Source organism: Dermacentor albipictus, chromosome 1, assembly GCF_038994185.2.
Source record: "Dermacentor albipictus isolate Rhodes 1998 colony chromosome 1, USDA_Dalb.pri_finalv2, whole genome shotgun sequence".
In the NCBI taxonomy this organism is placed as follows: domain Eukaryota; kingdom Metazoa; phylum Arthropoda; class Arachnida; order Ixodida; family Ixodidae; genus Dermacentor; species Dermacentor albipictus.
The window spans coordinates 262,267,408-262,292,885 of record NC_091821.1 but is presented as its reverse complement, the minus strand read 5'-3'; the positions used below and the strand labels follow the sequence as shown (position 1 = coordinate 262,292,885).

The 25,478-nt window shown below is 47.8% G+C and overlaps 1 protein-coding gene across 3 annotated transcripts; it reads left to right on the top strand.

Moving 5' to 3' along the window:
• The first annotated feature begins 8,815 nt into the window (after window positions 1–8,815).
• On the top strand, window positions 8,816–19,624 carry LOC135902876 (uncharacterized). 3 transcript variants are annotated; one of them, XM_065433155.2, is made up of 2 exons: window positions 8,816–8,910; window positions 16,522–19,624. In XM_065433155.2, exon 2 carries the CDS (start codon window positions 16,531–16,533, stop codon window positions 17,164–17,166), a length of 636 nt encoding a protein of 211 aa, XP_065289227.1. In that variant the 5' UTR covers window positions 8,816–8,910; window positions 16,522–16,530; the 3' UTR covers window positions 17,167–19,624. The 3 variants fall into 3 exon arrangements, with proteins under 3 accessions (XP_065289227.1, XP_065289226.1, XP_065289225.1); XM_065433154.1 differs by having other exon boundaries at window positions 8,836–8,966; XM_065433153.2 differs by lacking the exon at window positions 8,816–8,910 and adding an exon at window positions 15,493–16,256.
• Window positions 19,625–25,478: the final 5,854 nt, after the last annotated feature.

The window sequence follows — 25,478 nt, the reverse complement described above, 5'->3', positions numbered from 1 at the left end:
CAAGCGGGCTAGCCGAAAGTGGACGTGGAGGAGCCCGAATGGCGAGACTAGAAATGAAATAGACTTCATACTCTGCGCTAACCCTGGCATCATACAAGATGTGGACGTGCTCCGCAAGGTGCGCTGCAGTGACCACAGGATGGTAAGAACTCGAATTAGCCTAGACCTGAGAAGGGAACGGAAGAAACTGGTATATAAGAAGCCGATTAATGAGTTAGCGGTAAGAGGTAAAATAGAGGAATTCCAGATCAAGCTACAGAACAGGTATTCGGCTTTAACTCAGGAAGAGGACCTTAGTGTTGAAGATATCAACGAAAATCTTATGGGCATCATTAAGGAATGTGCAATAGAAGTCTGTGGTAACTACCGTTAGACAGGATGCCAGTAAGCTATCGCAGGAGACGACAGATCTGATCAAGAAACGCCAATGTATGAAAGCACCTAATCCTACAGCTAGAATAGAATTGGCAGAACTATCCAAGTCAATCAACAAGCGTAAGAGAGCAGACATGAGGAAGTATAATATGGATTGAATTGAACATGCTCTCAGGAACGGAGGAAGCCTAAAAACAGTGAAGAAGAAACTAGGAATTGGCAAGAATCAGATGTATGCGTTAAGAGACAAAGCCGGCAATACCATTACTAATATGGACGAGATAGCTCAAGTGGCTGAGGAGTTCTACAGAGATTTGTGTAGTACCAGTGGCACCCACGACGATAATGGAAGAAAAAATAGTCTAGAGGAATTTGAAATCCCACTAGTAACGCCGGAAGAAGTAAAGAAAGCCTTGGGAGCTATGCAAAGGGGGAAGGCAGCTGGGGAGGATCAGGTAACAGCAGATTTGTTGAAGGATGGTGGGCACATTGTTCTAGAAAAACTGGCCACCCTGTATACGCAATGCCTCATCACTTCGAGCGTACCGAATCTTGGAAGAACGCTAACATAATCCTAATCCATAAAAAAGGGGACGCCAAAGACTAGAAAAATTATAGACCGATCAGCTTACTGTCCGTTGCCTACAAAGTATTTACTAAGGTAATCGCAAACAAAATGAGGAACACCTTAGACTTCTGTCAACCAAAGGACCAGGCAGAATTCCATAAAGGCTGCTCAACAATAGACCATATTTACACTATCACTCAGGTGATAGAGGAATCTGCGGAATATAACCAACCCTTATATATAGCTTTCGTTGATTACGAGAAAGCGTTTGATTCAGTCGAAACCTCAGCAGTCAGGGAGGCATTGCGGAATCAGGGTATAGACGAGGCGTATGTAAAAATACTGAAAGATATCTATAGCGGCTCCACAGCCACCGTAGTCCTCCATAAAGAAAGCAACAAAATCCCAATAAAGAAAGGCGGCAGGCAGGGAGATACGGTCTCTCCAATGCCATTCACAGCGTGTTTACAGGAGGTATTCAGAGACTTGGATTGGGAAGAATTGGGGGATAAGAGTTAATGGAGAACACCTTAGCAACTTGCGATTCGCTGATGATATTGTCTTGCTTAGTAACTCAGGGGACCAATTGCAATGCATGCTCACTGACCTGGAGAGGCAAAGCAGAAGGGTGGGTCTAAAAATTAATCTGCAGAAAACTAAATTAATGTTTACCAGTCTCGGGAAGAGAACATCAGTTTACTATAGTTAGCGAGGCACCACGAATCCGGATCATGAGACGGAAATAATCAGAAGAAGAATAATGGGCTGGGGTGCGTTTGGCAGGTATTCTCAGATTATGCACAGCAGGTTGCCATTATCCCTCAAGAGAAAAGTTTATAACAGCTGTGTCTTACCAGTGCTCACGTACGGGGCAGAAACCTGGAGGCTTACGAAAAGGGTTCTACTCAAATTGAGGACGACGCAACGAGCTATGGAAAGAAGAATGATTGGTGTAACGTTAAGGGATAAGAAAAGAGCAGATTGGGTGAGGTGTTGTGCCATTACCACAAGCCCGGATTCCGAATCTGCAAGATGCAGAATCTATCCTGCGAGCGCCCTAATTCTCCCTTCACAAGTCAAGATGCTGAGCCGTCAGGCAGCGTGCGGGAGAAGCCTCGGCGAGCCGCAAGTTTGGACGTGTCAGCGTGTGCCAGACAGCCCGGCGCCGCACCTCCCTTTGCCTGGAGGTCACCGCGCGCGCGAACTTTGAACCGGGTGGCCAGCGCGGTCGCTGGTTGGACCCCTCGGACGACCGTCGTGTGCTGACTTTGTATTGGGCCGTTTGAGTGACAATGGTTCCTCGGGGATTATAAAAGCAGCAACGCGCTGCCTGAAAAACAGGATCCGCCGTCCCACCGGGAGAGAGTGTCGCTCCCGACTGGGGTGAGATGTGTCACGCATTTTCGCCGGACGTCGTCGTGCGAGAACAGTCGCGTTTGTTGTGAGCACTCGGCCCCAGTGCCGACCCGTTCATGTCCTGTATGATAACCTGTATATAATGTATAAAGTCCCTTTTGTTATTCTCATCGACGCCAGGCTCGGAGTCTTCGCTACCAACGCTCTGTCACGAAACGGGTGACGAGCGCTACGGGACCACAAAGCCGTAATCGTGGTGCAGCGGTACAAGTTCGTAACACTGCTGGCACCGGTTGGGAGTCCGTAACACTGGATGGCAGCTACGGGATTGACCGGCATCAGCTACCTCGGCGCGGTGAGTGCCTGAAGTTTACCTCAAACACCAGACTTTCTCTGACACAGGTTATAGTAGCTTAGGGAAGGATTTGGTGTTGCATTGTGATAACCTTGTGTGTTTCAAGCCTAGTAAGAGTGTTTTGAAAACCAGGGGATGCTGAGGGGGTAAACAGGGCAGTGTGTGAAATACTTGCATATGTCTTACTAGTAGTGTTATAGTAGCGTACGGCAGGTATATTCAAAAAGGGTAAACAGCAGGAGGACAGTGTGAACGATGGAGAAGTACAAGGTGAAGGAACTTCTCGAAATTTGTGAGGAGTTGGGCATTGAGTTGGGCTCGACCAAAAGAAAGAATGCGATCCTTGAGGTCATGAGGACTGGGGACGTAACGGCGGAGGAAGCCGCAGAGGCCTGGGCGGATATCAACTAACGTCGGGAAAGGGAGGAGAAGGAACGTTGCGAGCGGGAAAGGAGAGAACAGCAACGTCGCGAGGAGGAAAAGGAGGAAAGGAGAGAACAGCAACGTCGCGAGGAGGAAAAGGAGGAAAGGAGAGAACAGCAACGTCGCGAGGAGGAAAAGAGGGAGAAGGAACGTTGCGTGGAGGAAAGGAGAGAGATTCGTGAGCACGAGCTTAAAATGAAAGAGTTGGAGACCCGAAATAGCTCGCCAGCGCCTAGTCTCACTTCTAATGTTCCAAGAATACGCGATCAACTTCCACCCTTTGTCGTCGGAGAGGATATGGCCAAATACCTCGTGAAATTTGAGCACGTGTGCGAACGGAATAGCATTGAGCGATCCCTCTGGGCACAGAATCTGTTAGCGTTGCTTCCTGGGGAGGCATCAGACGTAATAACTTGCTTATCGAAAGAGGCGTTTGAGAGCTACAGTGATGTGAAGGAAGCGCTACTGCGGAAGTACAAATTGTCGCCCGAAGCTTTCCGGCAGAGGTTCCGGTATGCAAAAAAGGGTAAGGAGTCGAATGTTGACTTCGCGTTTCGTCTAAAAGCCGACCTGGTGGAATGGCTGAAGGGCGAAGAGGTTTACGACGACCGCGACAAAATTGTCGAATGCATCGCGTTGGAGCAGTTCTACCGTTGCATTGATGAGGATGTCCGGCTCTGGCTGCAAGATAGGCTAAAGGATGTTAAGCTAAACAAGGCAGCAGAGTTAGCGGAAGAGTATTACACCCGCCGCAGCTTGCACAGCAAGGCAGTGCGCGTAGAAAAAGCTGATAGAAGAGATGGGTTTTACGGGAAGCCCGACGAACGGAAGGAAATCACGCGTCGCGAGTTTCGGGAAGACGAGTCGCTTCCCAAAGAAACTGTAAGGGATGGACAGAATGCATCTCAGAATGATGACGATGGTCCGAAACAGCGAAACGAAATGACGCGTTCTTTTGAAAAACGGAAACCGTTAACCTGCTACAATTGCAAAAAGCAAGGGCACATCGCTGCAAGCTGCCCAGAGAGAATTGCTTTTGCAACGATACAGGAAACTCACAAGAACATACGTCTATTGGAGCCCTATGTGCAGGAAATTAAGGTAAACGGCAAGAAGTGCCGAGCACTGCGGGACTCTGCAGCAACTATGGACGTTGTTCACCCGTCTTTCGTCTCCTCGAGTGATTTTACTGGAGAGTGCGTTAGGATACGGCAAGTGGCCGAGAAGGAGAGCGTCTGTTTACCGATCGCAACGGTTATCATTGAAGGAGAGTTTGGGAAACTTAACACCGAAGCCGCTGTGTCAGCCGCCCTCCCGGAGCAATTTTCCTACCTCTTCTCAAATAGCTCGGAGCAGCTGCTGAGGGATCAGGGCAAATCATTCTTTGCCGACGTGGCGTACATGGCCCCCACGCGATCCAAAGCGCGCCCGCTGTCGAGGGAACTTGACTTAGCGTCGGTGAGCGAAAGGCGGTGCGGCACACGGACTGATCAAGGTAACTTGAGTGGCGAGCAGTCACGGGAGAGGCAGAGCTCGGACGCTGGCCTAGACGAGTGGGTCCTGGAGGTGAGTGGGAGTGACGCGTGCAGTGCTAGCCGCGATAGAGACGCGACGCCGCAATTAGGCGACGCGGGCTCCACACTCGCTCCGGTTTCCGCCAGCTGGCAGGAGCAGGCTGCAGTTGAAAGGGAAACTCGGATTCGCGAACAACAGGAAGATTGTTCACTAGGCGATCTGAGGAAGAGCGTCAAACGGGGAGTGAAAAAAAAGGGGGTTTCATTTGGCAAAGAATCTGGCTTATCGTACCGCCGCTACACGGATAAGCAGGGTCGCAAATATAAGCAGCTTCAGATTCCGCGAAAATATCGCCGGGAAAAATGAATGACCTCATTTGCTTCCTCAGAAGTATGGTTTCGGTCCAAAGCGATTTCAAGGGGACCATTCTATTTGTCATTATTATTGCTGATTAATAATTGTTTCTATTTTGTTGTGTTGTTAATTTGAAAACTGGTTGTTTGAGCCTTGTGTACTAGATCGCACACCTGCCTCTTGTTGCAGCGGGAGCAAAAAGAGGGATAGCAATTTAGTTAGGTTGATTTGAATTATGGCCTTGTCTGGTGTTTGACGGGAGACAGAGGGCACTTGTTCGTGTTGGGTGTTGCCTTTTGCCGGTCGGTTTTGCAAGCTGCAGAACGACCAAGCGGGACCAGTGGCGAGAAGCAAGGTCTTAGGAACGACCCGAGCGGAGCTGGTCAAGGTGCCTTGGCGACGACGTGGTGAGCAGAGCTCCTGTCCTGGCGAGTCGGACCTGGGCACGTGAAGTTACCTGGCGTCCCGACACTGGACGTGAACTTGGACGAGCCTGACGAACGTGCGCGCCTGGCATCCGAGCCACGTGGAGGCAGCTCGTCTTCCCGGCGCCTTATCTGAGGGCGGGGATGCTGTTGTGCCATTACCACAAGCCCGGATTCCGAATCTGCAAGATGCAGAATCTATCCTGCGAGCGCCCTAATTCTCCCTTCACAAGTCAAGATGCTGAGCCGTCAGGCAGCGTGCGGGAGAAGCCTCGGCGAGCCGCAAGTTTGGACGTGTCAGCGTGTGCCAGACAGCCCGGCGCCGCACCTCCCTTTGCCTGGAGGTCACCGCGCGCGCGAACTTTGAACCGGGTGGCCAGCGCGGTCGCTGGTTGGACCCCTCGGACGACCGTCGTGTGCTGACTTTGTATTGGGCCGTTTGAGTGACAATGGTTCCTCGGGGATTATAAAAGCAGCAACGCGCTGCCTGAAAAACAGGATCCGCCGTCCCACCGGGAGAGAGTGTCGCTCCCGACTGGGGTGAGATGTGTCACGCATTTTCGCCGGACGTCGTCGTGCGAGAACAGTCGCGTTTGTTGTGAGCACTCGGCCCCAGTGCCGACCCGTTCATGTCCTGTATGATAACCTGTATATAATGTATAAAGTCCCTTTTGTTATTCTCATCGACGCCAGGCTCGGAGTCTTCGCTACCAACGCTCTGTCACGAAACGGGTGACGAGCGCTACGGGACCACAAAGCCGTAATCGTGGTGCAGCGGTACAAGTTCGTAACACTGCTGGCACCGGTTGGATGTCGTAACAGAGGGAACAAACGCGAGTTAATGACATCTTAGTTGAAATCAAGAAAAAGAAATGGGCATGGGCAGGACATGTAATGAGGAGGGATGATAACAGATGGTCATTAAGGGTTACGGACTGGATTCCAAGGGAAGGGAAGCGTAGCAGGGGGTGGTAGAAAGTTAGGTGGGAGGATGAAATTAAGAAGTTTGCAGGGACAACATGGCAAAAATTAATACATGACCGGGGTAGTTGGAGAAGTATGGCAGAGGCCTTTGCCCTGCAGTGGGCGTAACCAGGTTGATGATGATGATTTCATGGGCTACGATTTCCGAGAGACTGCTGGTTTGTACGTGCGCTCACACGCCCCAAAAAAGAAAATTTATTCCACATTCATTCTGCGATGGGATTCGCCGACATTGCTGTCTGCGAAAGTGTATACATACATACCAGACATTCGCTGACATTGCTGTCTGCATAAGTGTACAGGGTTTATCCTAAGTGTAATGTCAGTGTTTATACTGTGAAACGACTATACGTCGCAGCACGCTACGACCGGTTGGGATTGGTGACGGAGGAAATTAGCTTATGCATGCGCGGTCGCTCTGTCGTCTGCTACCCTCTGGAGAGTAAGGACAGGCTTTTCCGTAAAACTCGTTTTCATTTCCCGTACAAGCCGTAATGCAGCGCTCATTGGAACAAAGGATTGCCATCAAGTTTTGTGTGAAACTCGGCAATTCCGCAGTGGTAACATTTCTCATGATAAGGACGGCCTTTGGTGATGATTGTTTGTCAGAACGTCAAGTCTACAGGTGGCATAATGCCTTTTTGGAAGGTCGTGAAGAGGGAAGCGCTGAACACCGCGCTGGATGGCCGTCAACGACCATCACCAATGAATATGTGACGCCTGTGAGAGATCTTTTGAACTCAGACCATCCTTTGAGTGTCCGTTTAGTGACGCAGACAGTAAACATTCCAAAAAGTACCATTCACGATATTTTGACGAATAATTTGCCCATGCGGAAAGTGAGCGCCAAGATTGTGCCCAAAGTGTTACCAGACGACCAAAAATCGCGCCGAGTTGAACTTGTGTGAAAGTGACCCCACTTTTTATACAATGTCACCACAGGTGACGAGTCTTCGGTGTTTGAATACGGTGCCAAAACAAAAAGGCAGAGTACCGAGTGGCATGCCTCAGCATCGCGTCGCCCCAAAAAGTCCAGAATGAGCAAATCAGTGGCCAAGACCATGCTAATTGTGTTCTTTGGCATCAGGAGGCTCGTCCATCATGAGTTTGTACCACATGGTACAACTATCAACGCTTAATTCTACGTGAAGTACTCAAGAGACTCAAACGAAGGGTTCGTCACGTCCGACCTGACATCGCGGGAGACTGGGAACTTTACCATGACAACGCGCCAGCCCAGACCGCTGTCCTCGTGACCCGCTTCCTAGTCAATTCAAAGGTGCCAACAGTTTCACAGTCGCCTTACAGTCCTGACGTGGCTCCCCCAGACCTCTTTTTGTTTGGACGCTTGCAAACTCCCCTGAAAGGACATAATTTCGGGGCAGTTGATGATGTCAAAGAGTCTTGCACCAAGGCTCTAGAGGCCAATTCGGAGGAGGCCTACGATGCATAGAAATTTCGATGGAAGCGATGTATCGATGCAGGAGGAGCCTATTTTGAAACCTTTTAAAGTATTGCACTGATTTGATCAATGTTTTAATCGACTCATTTACATTACTTTTCGGACATACCGTGTATGCATACCTACCAGACATGCTGAACAATGCGCCATTGTCGAAGTTCCCCCGTTAGTGTAACGCGACTTTCACTATTCCACGCATTCCTAGGGCGTGAGCACTTGGCAATGCTTGAGCAGGTGAGAAATGTATGTCGTTAATTAAAATATCTGGTGCGAAGGGGACGTTAACTGCAGTTATCTCAATTTCAGCAGACGAGGACAAACCGATACTATCGACACAGCCGTATAACTACAGCTATCTAACCTATTACGTACTATAACCACAGCCTATATATAACCACCTGCTTTTATATGCAACTGCCCCAAATGCTTTAGGTCAGACTGTACGCGAACCTGCCTTCTTGTATAAATAATAAGAAAGGGAGCTGCATGTCTACATGACGGTTAAGCGGTCGAATATCGCAGATAATCAGCAGTTCCGGATGACGACGAAATATTTATTTATTTATTTATTTATTTATTTATTTATTTATTTATTTATTTTTATGGATACTGGGAAGCCATGATATGATTCCGCCATATCTGGTGCATTACAGGGGCATGCAGGATTTCGTTACTTCTTTATATTGTTTTGTTAGTAATTGCGAGATATCGGACACTTGCATTGAATGACTACGCGGCTCTGCAATGACGTCAGAGGAGATATCTGGCTGTGTTCTGCCTACATCTATTGATCAAATCGGACAGCCATTCACCACAGCTTTAGTGACATCGTCTGAGATATCTGGTGCTATCTATATGCTCTTGTTGGCACCCACAAAATACCTTTTCACCAGCGCCGTCAGTGACTGCGGGGCTTATCATGCTCGCGGCGAAACGCTGTCTGGCCATTTGTACGCCTACTCTCGCGTCCTTACACCTGTTCTCCCTCAACCGTATTTATCTCCCGTCCACACTGATATGACACGCGTGTAAAGAACGACATATCTGCATGCCTGCTGCCAAGCTGTAAGGGGAGTGTGTCGCAGTTGACCAGGTGAGTATGTCGACTCCTGCTTAACGCGGACATCGAGAAGCAGTTTTTCACCAAAGGTAAATACGTGCCACGACGTTGCGCACTCCTTCATTAACATTATTTATTTATTTATTTATTTATTTATTTATTTATTTATTTATTTACGTTGCGAACGGTGCGTTCACGCTGCTGCCTTCGAGCGGAATGCCTCGGAAAAGAGACTTGCAGTGCATTTGGCGCTAACATTTTGCAATAGAACGTATACCACCGAACAAGGCGTGTTTATGCAGCTTCAGAGGAACATCGATCTGGTTGCTATGCGCGGTCTAGTAGAAACTTGCAAAGGAGTGAAGCCTGTGCTTTCTCACGTTCCACACCGCCTAGTTCCACACGTCCCGTGCGCCAGAGTGGCTCACGGGCCGTGGCACTTTGCTGTTAAATAAGAGCAATGCCGCGAGTTTCATTCTAGGCTGCGACGTCATGCACTGCAATGGCGGCGGAATACAAAACTGCTTGTGTACTTATGCACATGTTCACGAAACCTTGGCTGTCGAAATTAAACCTGAGCAATAAAAACAGCGCTAAACGACGGGACGAGTGAAGGGACACAGACAACGGCGCTGACTAACAACCAAAGTGTGTTTATTCCGTCAGTCAGCATATATATGCTCCGCCGCTATCTGAAACCACAGAATCTACAGGATAGGGCATGCGCAGGGGGAATTGCAATTAATGTGATAAGAAGGCAATCTCCTTCGGAAGGAGAGAAATGGACGGAAGGCTTACACATGCTTCGCCACTAACGTGAATGTGGAAGGCTTCGGATATAAGGCGTGCACGGTCATCACGATATTTTGACAGATAGGTTACACCTTCGAAAGATGGCTTGCAGCCGCATTCATTGCAATGTAGTGACAACTGACTATCTTTTGCCCGTTTTTGAAATTTGTTGAAGTGCTCGCGCATGCGGTCGTTGATGCAACCTGAGCCCCACACATGCAGTGTCTCCTATAAGCCCAGGTGTAGCTTTGGGTACTCGTTGAGCCTCGTGAATCAATCACCTTTCCAACCCTGTCATTACCTGCGGTTTCCCATTTCCACGCTTTGCTGTACGAAAATTCAGAATACGTGTATATTCGCTGCGTAATCAGCCCAAATTCAGCTCACGACGTCCGAATGCTGCTTGCAGTAGGCCATCAATCTCTCTGGCAATTAGCTGTACGAAAATTCAGAATACGTGTATATTCGCTGCGTAATCAGCCCAAATTCAGCTCACGACGTCCGAATGCTGCTTGCAGTAGGCCATCAATGCATCTCTGGCAATATACCTTGAAGAGTCGCTGAACATCTTGTCCGTACATGTACCGTTTTTATGACGAAGCAATTTCGAAAATCGACGCAGCTTAGCGTACACTCACTATATCGCTCATATTGTGAACGACTGCAAAGTTTACCAGAGTCCCACTCCCATCAGTGATTTAACAGCTGAGGCGTTTCGCTTCTGAATGCATTTTCGCAGGTTCAACTCCGGGCTGCTGAGGCAGAATTTTAAAACACATATATATCATGCAGAAGCTTCTCTGGGAGTTGTCTGAGTATGCGTAAGCATTGTGCCACTTGCTCATTCTCCACGTAGCTCGGTGTCATTACAAATGATATGAAACTTGATCCGGCAATTATAAACGACAGCGCTGCGGCGACTGCTGCGGACTGGTGACGCAAGGTGGATTGATAACGCAAGCAAATGCACTGCGGCGCCAGGTGCGCTGATGAATCTCCGGCAATTACCGGCCGTTATCGCTCTTTAGCGCCTTTTCCAACCGCGTATAACCATTATCAACCGTGATCAACCGTACTCCGGCGGCGGCTGCGTACGGCGTGGCCGTGCAAAGCAGGAAAGCGGGGAGGTAGCGCGCGGTCTTTCTCCATCGCGTTCAAGGCTCCGGGTGGGGGGAGGGAGGGGGAGGGCGTCTTACTAAGGCGGCGGCTGCGTATGGCCCGGCCGCGCGGGCCCTATCTTGATTCTGATCTGCGATAGGGGCAGAGTGCAGCGAGTGCTGATAGCTTCGTGAGCGCTGTGTTCTCGCCGCTTAGTTCGGGTTGAAACAGCGCGAAGGTGAATTCGCTCGCTGCTGCGGGCCCTATCTTGAAAGCGGTCGCTTTACGGGACGGACGGTAGGAAATGCACAGAAATGCTTACGCATTTAAAGCTCTTCCATCCGTTGACGCGGAATGCACGCAGGCTGAGCCAAAAATGTTCGCGTTTCATTTCAAGGTGGCGTAATCGTGCTCTGTTCTATGCCACTTCGTGCGTGTAACGAGTACGGAGCCCCGACTACCGCTCTGTACGCCATCGAAGCCCAAAGCACATGATTTACCAATACGCCGGGATTGGGTGGAAGCCATTTGTTGATGTCATCTCCGATGTGAATAATATATATTCTCCGAGATCCGCGAGAAACGACGCGTTTCTGCTGAGAAATATATGGAGCCACATGACCAACATGCTATTGTTATATTATCTCCCAGAATACGAAATTACTACACTTGAATCAGTGGGACCGAAACATCCTCAAATGTTGGCCCTGCTCACGAACGTGTTTCCTAAAGAAGTCAGTTTTACTTGAGGCATACAACACGCACTTGGAGAAACTGGAGGGTGCGCGACTGCACCAAGCACAGCATTCGATAATGTGTCCAAGGACAAAGACTACACGAGAGAAATGGCCGATATACAGACAGGCCAACGTGAAAAAAATTAAATTAAGGGTTTTTACGTGCCAAAACTACGATCTGATTATGAAGCACGCTGTATAGTAGGGGACTACGGAAATTTGGACCACCTGGGGCTCTTTAACGTGCAACTGAATCTAAGTATACGGGTGTTCTCGCCCCGCATCGAAATGCGGCCGCCGTGGCCGGGTTTCGATCCCGTGATCTCGTGCTTAGCAGCCCAACGACATAGCCACTAAACAACAACAGTGGTACTTGACTAACGTAGACTATGTGTTACTCATGTACAGCTAGTTCTAAAGGTAACCTGAAGTTTCGGAAAGAAACGAGGCCTGCATATAACCACTATTCTTTTTAGGGGGGCTAACCGAGCAAAAAAAAAGGGGGAATTAATCATTTTACACCCAACTTATTGAGCGGGCCTTAACGGTATACCATTCAGACTGCATTGCTCCATAAATTACCTGCCACGGCGGCCGCATATCGATGGGGGCGAAATGCAAAAATACACGTGTACTTAGATTTAGGGGCAGGTTAAAGAACCCCAGCTGGTCAAAATTATTCCGGAGTCCACCACTACGGCGTCCCTCATAATCAGATCGTGGTTTTGGCACGTAAATCCCCCATAATTTAATTTAATTGCTCTATAAATTCGTTCAAGACAATGAGCTATTCGATATCTTTCATTTTGTGCGCTGTGCATTCTGTGCACCCTCCCGTCGTTTTGAATGCGCCCATTAGCCGACCACGTTGAAATCGTTACCGAGTTAGCAGCTGTCCTGCGACATAAGCCCCCGCCGCGGTGGCGCTGCTAAAAACGAGGTCGCGGGATCAACTCCCGGCCGCGGCGGCCGCATTTCGATGGGGACAAAATGCAAAAATGCCTGCATCCCGTGCATTGGGGGCACCTTAAAGCTTTCCTGGTGGTCAAAATTAATTAGAAGTTCCCCACTACGGCGTGCCTCATAATAAAATTGTGGTTTGGGCATGTAAAACACCAGAATTCAAGCCTGTGTCATAAGCTTCCCTGTATTTGTTTTCTTGAGAGCGCCAAACAGCTATAGCCCAGAAACGCGTAATCTTGAACTATCAGTGCCATGAAGGTTTAAATCAGTAGATCACTTTTTATTATTTCACAAAATGCTTTACAGAAAGAGGTTCACATAGTCCATAGTAAAAACTGAATTGGGACCTCCTGTTCATGGTTAACATAAAAGTTACAATGGCAAGAACAGCAGCTGAATCAGTACAATTGCAAAAATGACAAATAATTAGATACAGCTAGATGTAAGTAAATCAAGATAATAATAGACAACAATGTATCAGCAGTATGTAATATAGTGAAACAAGGTCAAACTAACCTAGAAGAGGAGGAAAAAGGGGGGAAAGAGAAAAAGGAAAGAAATAACGTAAGCAACACGTTGAAGTACGTAAGAACAGCAGTTCTTAAACGAAAGTCGGGTTGTAGCATACACTGTGTCTCATACTATATCACAACAAAAAAAAATGCAATTTATGATAAAATCTATGGGCTTTCTGGAGTTTTATGAAAAATGGTAATGTAGAAGAGTTGTGATCTGGGTCAGTTAGTACACATTCTTGAGATTTAAACAAGTCAAATGGTAATGTATTCCATGATGATATGGCTGCAAAGTGAACGGTGTGTTTGCCATAATTAGTGTGTATTTTGGCTGCAATGAAGTTATTATGCAGCATGAAACGTGTTGGGTTAGTATTCGTTAAAGATGATATAGGAATCAGCCACAATAAGATTTTGTCATTTATTAGTTTTAAAAGAAAAGTGACAAGGTTGTACTTGACAAGGGCGGCAACGTCCAGAATGTTGTTTGTAGCAAGTGTTTAGCATTGGCGGTGTGTGGACTCGACGTGTTTATTCTAATTGCCTCGTTTCGGATAGTTTGTAGCGGTTTTAGGTGAGTAGTGTACGTGTTACCCCAGGATGCTATGCAGCACTTAATGTGAGAGTGTATAAACGCGAAATAGAGTGAAAGCAACACTAGTCGTAAATAGGATGGACGTGCCCTAATGAGAATGCCTATTACATGTGAAAACATCTTTTTGATGTGAGTTATATGGCGGTGAAATTTTACGTTACCGTCAATAATAACACCCAAGTATGTGCATTCTTCATTTGCTGATAATAAATGGTTTCCCATGGAAATGGGTGGGGTGCATAGTGCTGATTTATTTTGGGATGAGAATAAAAGAAATATAGTTTTAGTGGGATTAATGGTAAGTCGATTCATTCTGCACCATTCTAAAAAGTTATGAAGATCCTGGTTACTACCGTTGACAGACATTCACCAAAGTTATTAATTGCTGTGCTATCGACATGCAGCATAAACTTAGAAGATGTGAGGTAGTTAGGTACATCAGTAATATAAAGGAAAAAGAGTAACGAACCCAGAATGGAGCCCAGAGTGGTTTAGAATAAACATTTGAAACACTAACAACCTGATATCTGTCTCGTTGGTAGTTGCGTAATAGTACTAAAGGAGGACCTGTTATGCCTATTGATGCTTGTTTAACATTGAGAATCTCGTGGTCAATGCTATCAAATTCTTTTGAAATGCTTACAAATAAGGATCCTGCGAATTTACTGTCATCGATGGCTTTCTTTAATTGGTCAGTAAGAGATACAAGTGCTCAGTAACCGGAGCGAAATCCAAATTGGTCAGGTAAAAGAATATGAAATTTGGTTAAGTATTTATATTTTTATGATTTTTTAGTATTTTATCAATTGTTTTTCGGTTATTTTCTCGATTACCTTGCTACAGAAGGGTAAAACACAGATTGGCCTATAATTAGACATTAATGAGCAATCGCCTTTCTTAAAAACTGGAATAACCCTGCCGCGTTTAAGCTCGCTAGGAAAGGTGACTGTTTTAAACGTGAGCTTGATCATTTAAGACAGAACAAATGATTCAGAAATTAATCTAACATGACCAGGACGAATGCTCTCAAGCCCAGCGCTAGCTATCTTTAAATTGTTAATTACTGATACCACCATCAGGAGTGGTTGCAAACATATAAAATGATTGTGGAAAGCGCATTGGTGCATATAAGTACTGTTCTGCTTGAGTGGAGATATTAGGAAAGAAAAAATCGCTGAAGGCATCCACAATCATATGGCTCTAAATAATATTACCATCGTGGGATATTTTGGCTACGTTATCAGCTCATTGTTTCCTATCCAAAAATGAATTCACTATTTGCCATTTTTTTTTCTTTACATCAGAACCGCACTTATGTATTTTTATTCGTAATATTTGATTTTAGCATTAAGTGAGTTGCAAAATTTCTTGTACCGCGCACGTGAGTTTATATTGAATGGTTGTTTTTTTTATAAAGGTTTCCTCGTGTACGCATGGCTTTTAGCAGACTATCGGTGACCCATGGGTTTTGAGGTGACGCCACTTTCTTTTTTCATCTGCGCATCTCAGAGTGGGAACGATAGTGTGATAACAACTTCGTTAGAAATAGCGAGAAGGCTACCTGCAAATAATTGTTGTCAAGAACGAAAAACCAGTCTGTATGGGATACAGCTTCTGGGAATTTTTTTTTTCTCGAAAACAAGTTTGGTGTAAGAGTTGGAATAAAAATAGCGTGCAGATGTGCGCAGAAAGACGGGGATATGGTCAGTATTGTCAGCTTCAAGTACTCCTGCATCAGGTGGATTCAGAAGATTAGACAATGCATGATCGTTTAGAGTGCTAGAACCCGAACAACTGAACGAGTAGGGATAAGACTTTCATAACAAAAACCATGAAAACAAGACGAATAACTGACGGAGCACGTGGATGACTCCATTAAGTTTATATTCATCCCATAATTATGACATTTTTGTTCTCCGTGGATAACTTTGACATTGCTTTTTCGCGAGAAATACAAAAATCTGGAGCTGAGAAAGAAGGTGAATGGTAAACGCAACTAAAGATGAAATTTCTATTATCGGTGTTGAGAAAATTAGGATCGAATTCCAACCAAATTGATTCGCAGTTTTGAATACTTAACGTGAGGTCGAGTCTCTGTTTATACGGGATTCCATAATACACTTACGGTTAGTGTCCAAATAAATCATTATACAGAAGCTTTGTCCAGCCGATGATGCCCGGAAGGATGATTCGCTTGAAGATTAATTCAGTTGCCGCCGATATATGGCTGGCCATTTACTTTTTGTTCGCTGCGAGGCACACCCCCCTACTGAAGGACGTTACCCGATGGTGGCGCCCGTCTTTCACTGTTGTCCGTCGAGCTTCCCCCCGGAGGTGCGAAAAACAAGCGCGCACCCGGTAGTCACATTCTTGGTAGCCAGCACACCTTCTTCGCTCGCGTGAGCCGCCGTGATTGAAAAGAGGAAGAAGGGAGCGCGCTCGTCGGGGGTGCGCGTCCAGCTAGCACGTCGGCTTGTTTTCCCCCGCCGCTGTCTCCCTCGTCATCGTTGTGCGCAAGCGCGCGCGGAACGAGTCTGCCGTCTCTCGGTGGTCGCCCAGGCACGAGCGGTCCAAACAGGTTGCACTGCAGAAGGCTGACCACGGGGCGCCGTCTTCCGCCCCACGCAGTGGTGACGGAGCGGCCGACAAGTGGCGAAAAGTCGGCGGCGGTACCGCCAGGTAAGTGCACGTCAGAAGACGCATCGCGCGCGGCGGTGCGACTCGAAGAGCACGCGCTGTGTCCAGTGGCTGCATGCTCAATGACTGCGCGCCGTGTTTCCCCGACTAACAAACGACCTTGGTCCCCGCTTCTCGAGCGGCGAGAGGAGGAGCGTGTCTTGTTTTTTCCACCGGCCAGCCTTCGCCGCAGCTGGCGCGGGCAGTAGCTCGGCGCGCGCGATCGAGTGCGGAGCGCGCTCAGGCAGCCAACGATGCTCCATTCCAGGTGGCGGCGATGAGCGGCACGACCAGGCTGCTCGCACTGTGCCTCCTGTCGAGCGCCGTGCGCGGCGCGCCCAAGCCGCAGCCGACAGCCCTGGAAGGCCTGGTCGCTGCGCGGGACGTGCTGTCCACCCTCGAGACGACGACGCTGCAGAATGTGGGACTCCAAGACCGCACATTCCGCGTCGGCCTCGGCGCGTTCAGTGGCGAAGCCACTCTCTCCAACGGCACTCTGCGCAGTGTCTCCGGTGTGCGGGCCGTCAACCTGACGCCAGCCGATGGCGCCGAGTCTTCGGTCGTCCGTGCCGACTTGCCCCTGAGCAAGATGGTCATTCACTACAACGCCAACGTTACGTTCAACTCGCGCAGCGAACTGGCCGGAATGGACGTCGAGGTCGACTCCCTCGAGCTCGTCGTCGAGCTGAGCCACGAGGGCAAGGGCCAGCTGGAGCTGCAGTCCGTCGAGGCCCGCGACATGGCCGAGATGCGTGTGCGGTTCAGCGGACTCCGCGTGTTCCAGGCACAGAGCGACCTGCTTTCGTTGCTCTTCCGCGGTGCGTTTCGCTTCGACATCGAGGACGAGGTGGTGGCCATCTTCGAGGACATTTTGCGCGAGCTCGTCGACACCCATAACGTCAACAACCTGTGATACACGTACATTGCCGCTCGTGGCGAAGGTCAGTTGGGCGGTGAGATCTTCTTGGCAGACAATGTCGCGTTCCTACCGCGATGCTGGTCATGTGCTGATTGCAGCTTCGGTCATAATCGCAACCATTAAGGCGATTCTCATTGGTCTCTTTCATATGAGACGCCCCGTTCATAAAAGTGGATATACCTGGCTAATCAATGTTGTTTACCTTCACTTCATATTTCGTATATTCTAATGAGCATACTATCAGGCAGTTTATGCCTGATAATATGCTGCTAGTGTGAAACTTGTTCTTTGGTTAAGAAACGTGACTTCGTACCTGCCGTATACCTAGTGCAATCCTTTGCACTTTTGCGTCCTGAAAAGAAACGTCTGTGCGTGTGGTACAAGGCGTACTGTAAGACAAAGTGGGCTCGCTTTCTTCGCTGTTCTCTCATACAGATGCACTCAGCGCACTTTTGGGTCCGCGCAGGATCAGTCGCTGTCGTACAGCTGTGATTTACGACTTGTTAGTCGTAAATTGCCCCCGCCCCCACTACATGAGCTTACTTTCACGTGTCTGTGCAGCTATCAATAAGTCTTCTGTTGCAATATTTTCAGTCTGACTTTGAGTTAGCATGACAGCGCGCTACTCATAACGCGGTGATTGCCACAAGGTTAGAGCCTTCGTGAAAGGAATGATTTCGTGCAAACTTTTTTCTTCTGTCAGCGTAACCTTTTTGGCGTTTAACCTGCCCAAACCATGACTTTGCCAGTCCGTCTTCTTGCAGTTCGCGTGACCTTACAGGAATGAGTTAATTCGCACATAGAGTACCGGGCAGTAAAACATTTGGGTAGTTTCTCCCGATGGGTGAAGCATTAAAAGCGGTCGCAACGGCTAGCGTTGCGCTGAAGCTCAACAGAATGTGTCCACGGGGCGACATGGCTTCTGCGCTGCAAAAACAGCGCCATTGCAGCTATCAGGCGTCTCATTACGTTGGCGCGATAAACTGAGACGAGGACTAAGAGATGTGGGCGGTTTTGTAAAACGCAATCTTCATATGGCGCCAGCAAACCATTGAAGGTACCTAAAAAAATAACTTCGCCACCATTTTATAGTATAAAGTGATGCCCGTGCCCTGGTTATCCCTGGCAGAAGTTATTTAGCCCTGACTCAAAGCGAAACTACTAGTTCACTCTAACGTAACATTCAGTGGCATTGCTCGTGGATCTGTCGCTGGTACAAGACGGATGGCGTCGCATGTCCAACATGCGATGTCACTGCCCGGCTCACATGAGAGAGATTTACTAGTGTGCTATTTCTTCGTTCGTTACCCTTTCCTTTCTGCGAGAACCCGTGTAGTATTATGTTATACCCATTCAAGAAGCTGTTATGAACAATTTGTTACGGTTATGGGGGCAGAAATGTTTTTTAACGAGCGCTTCTAGTCGCTCATTTCGTTCGGTACCTTGCGAATCTTTCGCACGCAACCAATATAAGCTCATGTTGTTGTTGACAATGCAGCACAATTATTCATACGAAAGGTGTATTTCTATTGGAACATAATGCAGCCTCCAGAAAACTATAATATGTGGTAATACTGAAACCTGCATATTGAGAACGATATGTACAGTTTGTTTCATATTACAAAGGAATTCAAAACAGTGACCTAAAATATGTGTTTAGAAGTATTTTGGATTGAAAAGTTTCAAAAAGCGAAATTCGTCAGTGCAGCTTTTGTTCTTTCATTCATACTCTGCCATATACCTGCCCTGAATAGACAGATATTTAATCTATTTACCGCGTACCAGTCGTTGTTGAGATCTCTGCATTCATTCTAATAAGCATTGCAAATATATCGACGTTGTTCATTCAAAATTCCGTCGCTTGCAAACATCACAGCATTAGCGCTGGATGCAAATTTGTTTCTTGTCTAAATGAACATTACCTCTTCAAGCCATTCTTTCCTCGTGCACTTTATCCCGTTGTTTTTCCAGCTGCACAACCTAAGCACCGAAGGCGGTTCCTGTACGCGGAAAATGTATATGTAGACTGTGACTGCAGCTCAACAAAGCACAAGGCTTTGGCGTCGGCGGGACCGTCTTCGTATGTCTGAAAAAACGTCCCCAGTGGCAGCGATGCGCGAGGTGGTAGCTGGCTAAGACGTTGCGCATGTCACCAGTAGAGCAAAGCGCTTTTTTGCCAAGCTTCTTTTGAAGCCACTTACAACAATGATGTCACGCGTTGACACTTTTTTTTGTTTTGTTTTGTTTCTCTGTGTGTCTGCGTGGTCGCGAAAGTGCCGAATCAAGTTTTAGTGATATAACTTTTTTTAAGTGTGTGCATGGTGATTGGGTGTTTATTTATCAAAAGTTAATATAAGGTACGCATACGCTGTTTCTACCCCATATCTCCAAACATTCTTTTTTATTGCGTATATCAAGCGTATCAAATAAAGACTTCACTGTGATATTTATATCGAAGCGTGAGCTTGTCTTTTTTTTCTTCATTTCTCTGTTTACACACTCTTGAAACGGTTGCGCCCTTTGGGGTGTATATTTGTCCCACAACAATAATCGTCATCTGCCTTGCTTGCGTTTCCTTTCCTGAAAACTCGGCGCTCGCTACTTTCCTGTCGAGAATGCTGCGTCACACTGATAACGCGCATGCCGTTCGTGACTGGGAAATACCGGGCTCGCAGCGTTAAAGAAAGGAAACGCGGGCAACACGGATGACGATTATCGTTGTGGGACAAGATACGCCCCAAAGGGTGTAAATTTTTCTAAGAGTGAACAATAATCGTCATCTGTCTTGCCCGCGTTTCCTTTCTTTAACGCTGCGAGCCCGGTACTTCCCAGTCACGAACGGCACGCGCGTTATCAGTGTGACGCAGCATTGTCGACAGGTAAGTAGCGAGCGCCGAGTTTTCAAGAAAGGAAACGCAAGCTAGGCAGATGACGATTATTGTTGTGGGACAAATATACACCCCAAAGGGTGCAACCTTTTTAAGAGTGTAGCTTCTGATTTTGCTGTTTTAGGCCACTCGGCTGTGCGTCCGGAGCCAAACAAACGGCAAGACTCGTTTTTCTGCGAGGCTTCTTTCATCCATGCGCGTAAAACCTGATTTCGCTTCTTCGCATGGGGAGAACCCTCCAGAATCCGGTGTCTGGCTAGGCGATCGACATTCATTTACATAAACTCTCTACAAGAAGTTCTTGGGGAAAATTTGGAGGACGCTTTAGCTTCGCCTTTAAGAGTGGAACGCGATAGCATTCAAATATCCCTGACTGCTTCTCACGCCTGCCGGCAACTGCAGCTTATGTAAGCGTAATGTTTACCGGGAAACACTGGCGGCGAATGCTATATGCACGAGGGCGAGCTTTCTGATAGAAACGCGGCCTCTTGCGTGGGCAGCGATGGATGGGAGGATGCCATGAGCGTCCCCTTTGAAATGGGGGGGGGGGGGGGGGGGAGTGCGCCACCAAGCGCTTGTTATTATATTGCCTGATGTGCGACAGCGGAGCCCTGGACTAGGGGAACCGACCCTGAAGAGAAGATGGAAGACTCCATCTGAAGCCGCAAAAACCACTGTAAAATAGAGCAAATAAACGTTTTTCACCACCACCACCTACGTGAAAAAAAAAAAAACACGATGAAATCTCATAACCAAACTTTCTGAACCCCCATTGTGAACTTTGTTTTGGTACGTGTGCCTCAGTTTTCTGCCCTACTTTTCTTCCACCAATCTTCCAATTGCCTCTTACTAATCTCTATTGCGGACATGTTTACTTTCCCTCTGCTCTCACTGAACCCAGGGGCTTCAAAGAGGTCAGAGGTGCCTAAATCGACCGCTGCGCAGATAGCTTCACGTTCTAATAAAATATGCTCCATCGTTTCCCTAGCTTTGCCGCATCAAGCACATGCTTCTTGTTCCTTGCTGTATCTCGCTTTATAAGTGCGCGATGGATGGATGGATGTTATGAGCGTCCCCTTTGGAACGGGGCGGTGGGTTGCGCCACCAAGCTCTTGCTACTATACTGCCTGATATTCTACCTATGTTAAACAATGAAAAAAGACACAAAAAGAAAACACTATGAACTCCCACGCCCAAATTTTCTGATCCCCTATTGCGAACTGTGCTTTTGTACGTCTCCGTCTTTTGTCTTTTCCCTACTTTTCTTCCACCAATCCTCCAGTCGCCTCTTACTAATGTCTATTGCGGACATGTTTGCTTTACCACTGCTCCCTCTGAACCCAAGGGCTTCAAGGAAGCCAGTGGTGCCTAAATCGACCGCTGGGTAGACGTCTTCACATTCTAATAAAACATGCTCCGTAGTTTCCCTAGCTTTACCACAGCAAGCACATGCTTCTTCTTCCTCCTTATATCTCGCTTTATAGGTGCGTGTTATAGATGCGGCGGAGGCGAGCGCCATCTGGAGGTGTTGCAAAGAACCGGACGCATCGATCTATGGCCTCCGAGATTTGCGATATCTGGCGCACGCAAATCTCGGACGCCGTGGCCGGTCTATGTACGGCAAGTACGCTGGAAACGGGGTTTGAGTTTTCGCGTAACAGAATTATGTTTCCTCGTATATTCAAATTACAATCCGACTCTATCACGTCTGTAGGTTGTGTGTAAGCCGTACTTTACGATTTTTCTGGCGCATTTTACTTTGACAAGTTCCATTAGTTCAGTCACTTTATTACGCTACACGGAGGGCCTGCGTGGTTCGGAATTACCTTTGCCGAAACGACGACCGACGCGGGACGCTGGCGCATGATTTTCTGCTACACAGGGCCCTTGATGATATCGCGTTAAAAGCGCATGCCCTGTCTTTCGAGGTTCATGGGAACAGTAATCAATCGCCGGCTCGAGACACAGACGAAAAAGACGCGCAAAGTTGTAAATGTTTGAATGGCGCAAGAGCGTGAGAATAATACGGAAAAGAGAGCGCTAAAGACCTCTGTGTTTGTCTGTGTCACGTCTTGCGTGCATGGCGTTCGACGTCTTCCTTTGTGATATATTTTCAATGGCATTATTATTATTATTATTATTATTATTATTATTATTATTATTATTATTATTATTATTATTATTATTATTATTATTATTATTATTATTATTATTATTATTATTATATGCTTGTTTGGAAAACATATGTACACATGGCAGGAAAGGGAAAGCGAGGAGCAGGCTGGCAACGGCCACTGGAAGGGGCACAACGCCTGCCTACTTTTCAGAAAGTAGGAGAAGAGAGAACCGTAGAAATGCAAAACAAGAAGAAAGGGAGGAAAGAGGTCAGTGTTTTTACCGGTTATTAAAAAGAAGACACCTTCATTTCCGTGTTTTCTAGTCATTGTTAATGTGACTGTCAGCGTAATTCTGTGTTATAGATTTTAATGTGTGACAGATGCACTATAGGTGAAAGAGCAAGATAAAACATAAAGCTCTTTTCGAGACTTAATCTTCCTTGCAGTTATAGTGAACGCACTTCCACCCGGTATAGACAGCAGTCGCACTATCTGTCTTCTGCGTTAACTATATATAAATAGTAAACATTGTAATATTTCGAGATTGTTGAATGAAATGCTGTCTGCTGCAATCATCGCATTTCCCCAGGGCGAACCGACTGTATAAGGCAAAGACTGTTGTCCAGGGATTGCTGCCAGCACACTGTGACGGAGCCTTCTGTGAGATAAGTGAACGTCCTTGGTCACGCCTGTTTATTCGTAAAAAGGAATGCGACAATGCGTTCCTCAAACCTGCTCAGGATTTCTGAAACGTTTCGATAGACTCGCGAAATTGTCATAGGCGTTGCACATGATAGTGAAGCATCGCGCCTTGGTGAACTGTGCACTAAACTGCTCCAAGTCATGTTTTCACCGACTTGGTCGTGATCCCCCATGCGCATTTTACTGGTGATGTAAGCTTTTCTGCATTTGTGGGATTCGAACCGCGTCCGCTGGAAGTCGAAGCCAGAGCGCCTTGGAAATAAACGCTACCACTTTGTCGTATATCGTATACATTTGCGCCGCATTCTGTCGCAGCAATTCCACTTTGTGTGAAGCATAATAAACTTTAAATTAGATTATGCGCTTACTGTTTTATTGTGGGCGTTGTGTGTAAGGATGGCTTGGTGCGTCGAGGAATTGAATTGTACACGGCGCGCGGCTACGATCACTGCCCACTATCAAAATTTCGCCCCGCTAAGTGTTGTCCCCACTCTGCATTTGACTTTCTCGGACCCCGGTGCTTTCCCTGTGGCCCGGTGCACGTCAACGCGGTGAGACTGCAGCGTCTTTTGCTCCCGGTGAGCACGCTCAGCGCAAATCTTATTTGTGCCAACTTGCAGCTTTCGCAAACAAGCTCAGTGCCAACTGATCGCTTCGATATTACTCCCCCCCCACCCCTTGCAGGTATTAAGGGCATCAACGTGCAGCGTTGCGCAAGAGGGAGCGTTACGTAACAGCATAGCGCGGTAAACAAGGCGGAATCGGAAGCACCCGGGGCGAAAATAGAGCTTCTCATACGGGCGAGAGATATGCAAAGCCCTTCGACCTGATCCACTTTGGCCGCGTTTGTCAGGTCGCCTGTCAACACCTTTATGGTATGTCGGCCGTTCCAAGCAGCGATTCGGCGCGTTTCTCTGCGATTCAGCGTGGCAGCGGCTGTCGGTTCCGCGAGCTCCGCAGAAATGCAGAATGCACGAATGTCTGAGTTAAGCTTAAAGAATATCTGGAGATCAATGCGAAAATCTCTTCGCTCTCAAAAGCCTCGTCATTGGCGGGTCGCTTTCGTTAGTACAGCGTTCTCACAATTGGCCGGCGCCTGCTCTTTCGAGCCCTATATATGCACTGCTTTGTGACTGCGAGGCGATCTCTTTTAGGGCTGGTTAGTGAACGAATGCCATAGCGCGACCATAAACAGGAGCGGCGGCTCGATTGATAAAGCGTCTCACTGATGCTCTGCCAATTCCGACTTGGCGGAGCAGCACTTATGGAACGCTGACGGCCGAGCGTACAGAAGAACTCAATATTAGTACAAAATAACGCTAGTTAGATTGGGGTCTCTCGGTATAACCTAATCCGCTCGGGGACGCTATTTCTAAAGCTTCCTAATACGGCAACCTATCAGCTCAGCAATGGGCTTCCAGCCGCATGCAGATAATGATCGAACGTACTTTGTTGACACGCGATCGCCGCCATGTTAGCCGCGTTTCGTGGTCTGATTGGTCATCGAATGCCACAATTCGTTCTCGCCGGCTCGTCTTATCCACTTGCCCTATACATTTAGTGCGAACAGCTATAACGGTGAAAGAAACGGCGCAGAGCACGTCACAAAGGCGCGGTGAGGAGGTGAGCAGAGAGACAGAGAGATCGCAGGAAAATTAGGGGGGCACTCCAAACGAATTGCATTACAGGCGAGTCGGGGCTCCTGCCTTCCTCCGTGGCCGTGACTCCAGGGACACGCGAACCGAGCAATCAGCCCGGGGAGTGGCAAAAGAGGCGGCATCTGCCGCCCGGCTCTCGCCGGCAAGCAGCGCCGGGAATGAGATGGACTAAAGGTGACGTGATTAAGCAAAATCAGTCTAATGCCGCCACGCAGGAGGTCGTGGGTTTGAATCCTGTGGGCGTCCTGTATGTTTTGTAAACCACTGAGATGGCCTTAAGGTGGAGCACCGTCCTCCGTGTGCAAGATGCACTGGATTCAAATCCTAGTACGGAGAGCCCCGCCTCCCCTCTTCTTTTTTCCTAATGTGGAAGAATGTGGCGCTTGGCTGCTTGTGCGAGTCCCCGTCTTGGAAGGCGGTCCTACAGGGAATTCGCAACAATGGCCTCCTGGCACCCTTTATTCATGCATGCAGCCGCACACATCATCGAAAGCATATATATACGTCGCAGCTGGCCGGCTAGAGCTGGCACCGGGAACCGAAAAGTAAAATATGTAGAACCACGCTCCGGGCCAAATGCTCGGCAGCTATATGGTACCTTATAAGGCTCGGAAACGGAGCCTTCCCAAATTCCCGGTCATCCCCGACTGTCAGCCCCGCAATCAAGCGGCCCCTAACCCCCTTTTTCTTGAATGTTTATGCCTAGAGGATTTCTGCGGAAGTCCCAATGGCGCAGGCTCCTTTCCCTAACGATCCAACCCAGAAGGTAGTCGAGTCAGAGGTCGCCTTTACCCATTTTTATTAGTGGATGGGATGCGTTAGCGGGTTTAGATCGAACCCGCCATCACCGTCAGCCGAGGTGTGCATGCTCGACCACAGCGCAACGTGGTTGAGTGCGTTTTAAGAACACGCGATGTGAAAAAAAAAAGAAACAAGAAGAA

What these genes read in the sequence shown, in the direction of transcription:
- LOC135902876 (XM_065433155.2), top strand. Translation starts at nt 16,531, where the DNA reads ATGAGCGGCACGACCAGGCTGCTCGCACTGTGCCTCCTGTCGAGCGCC.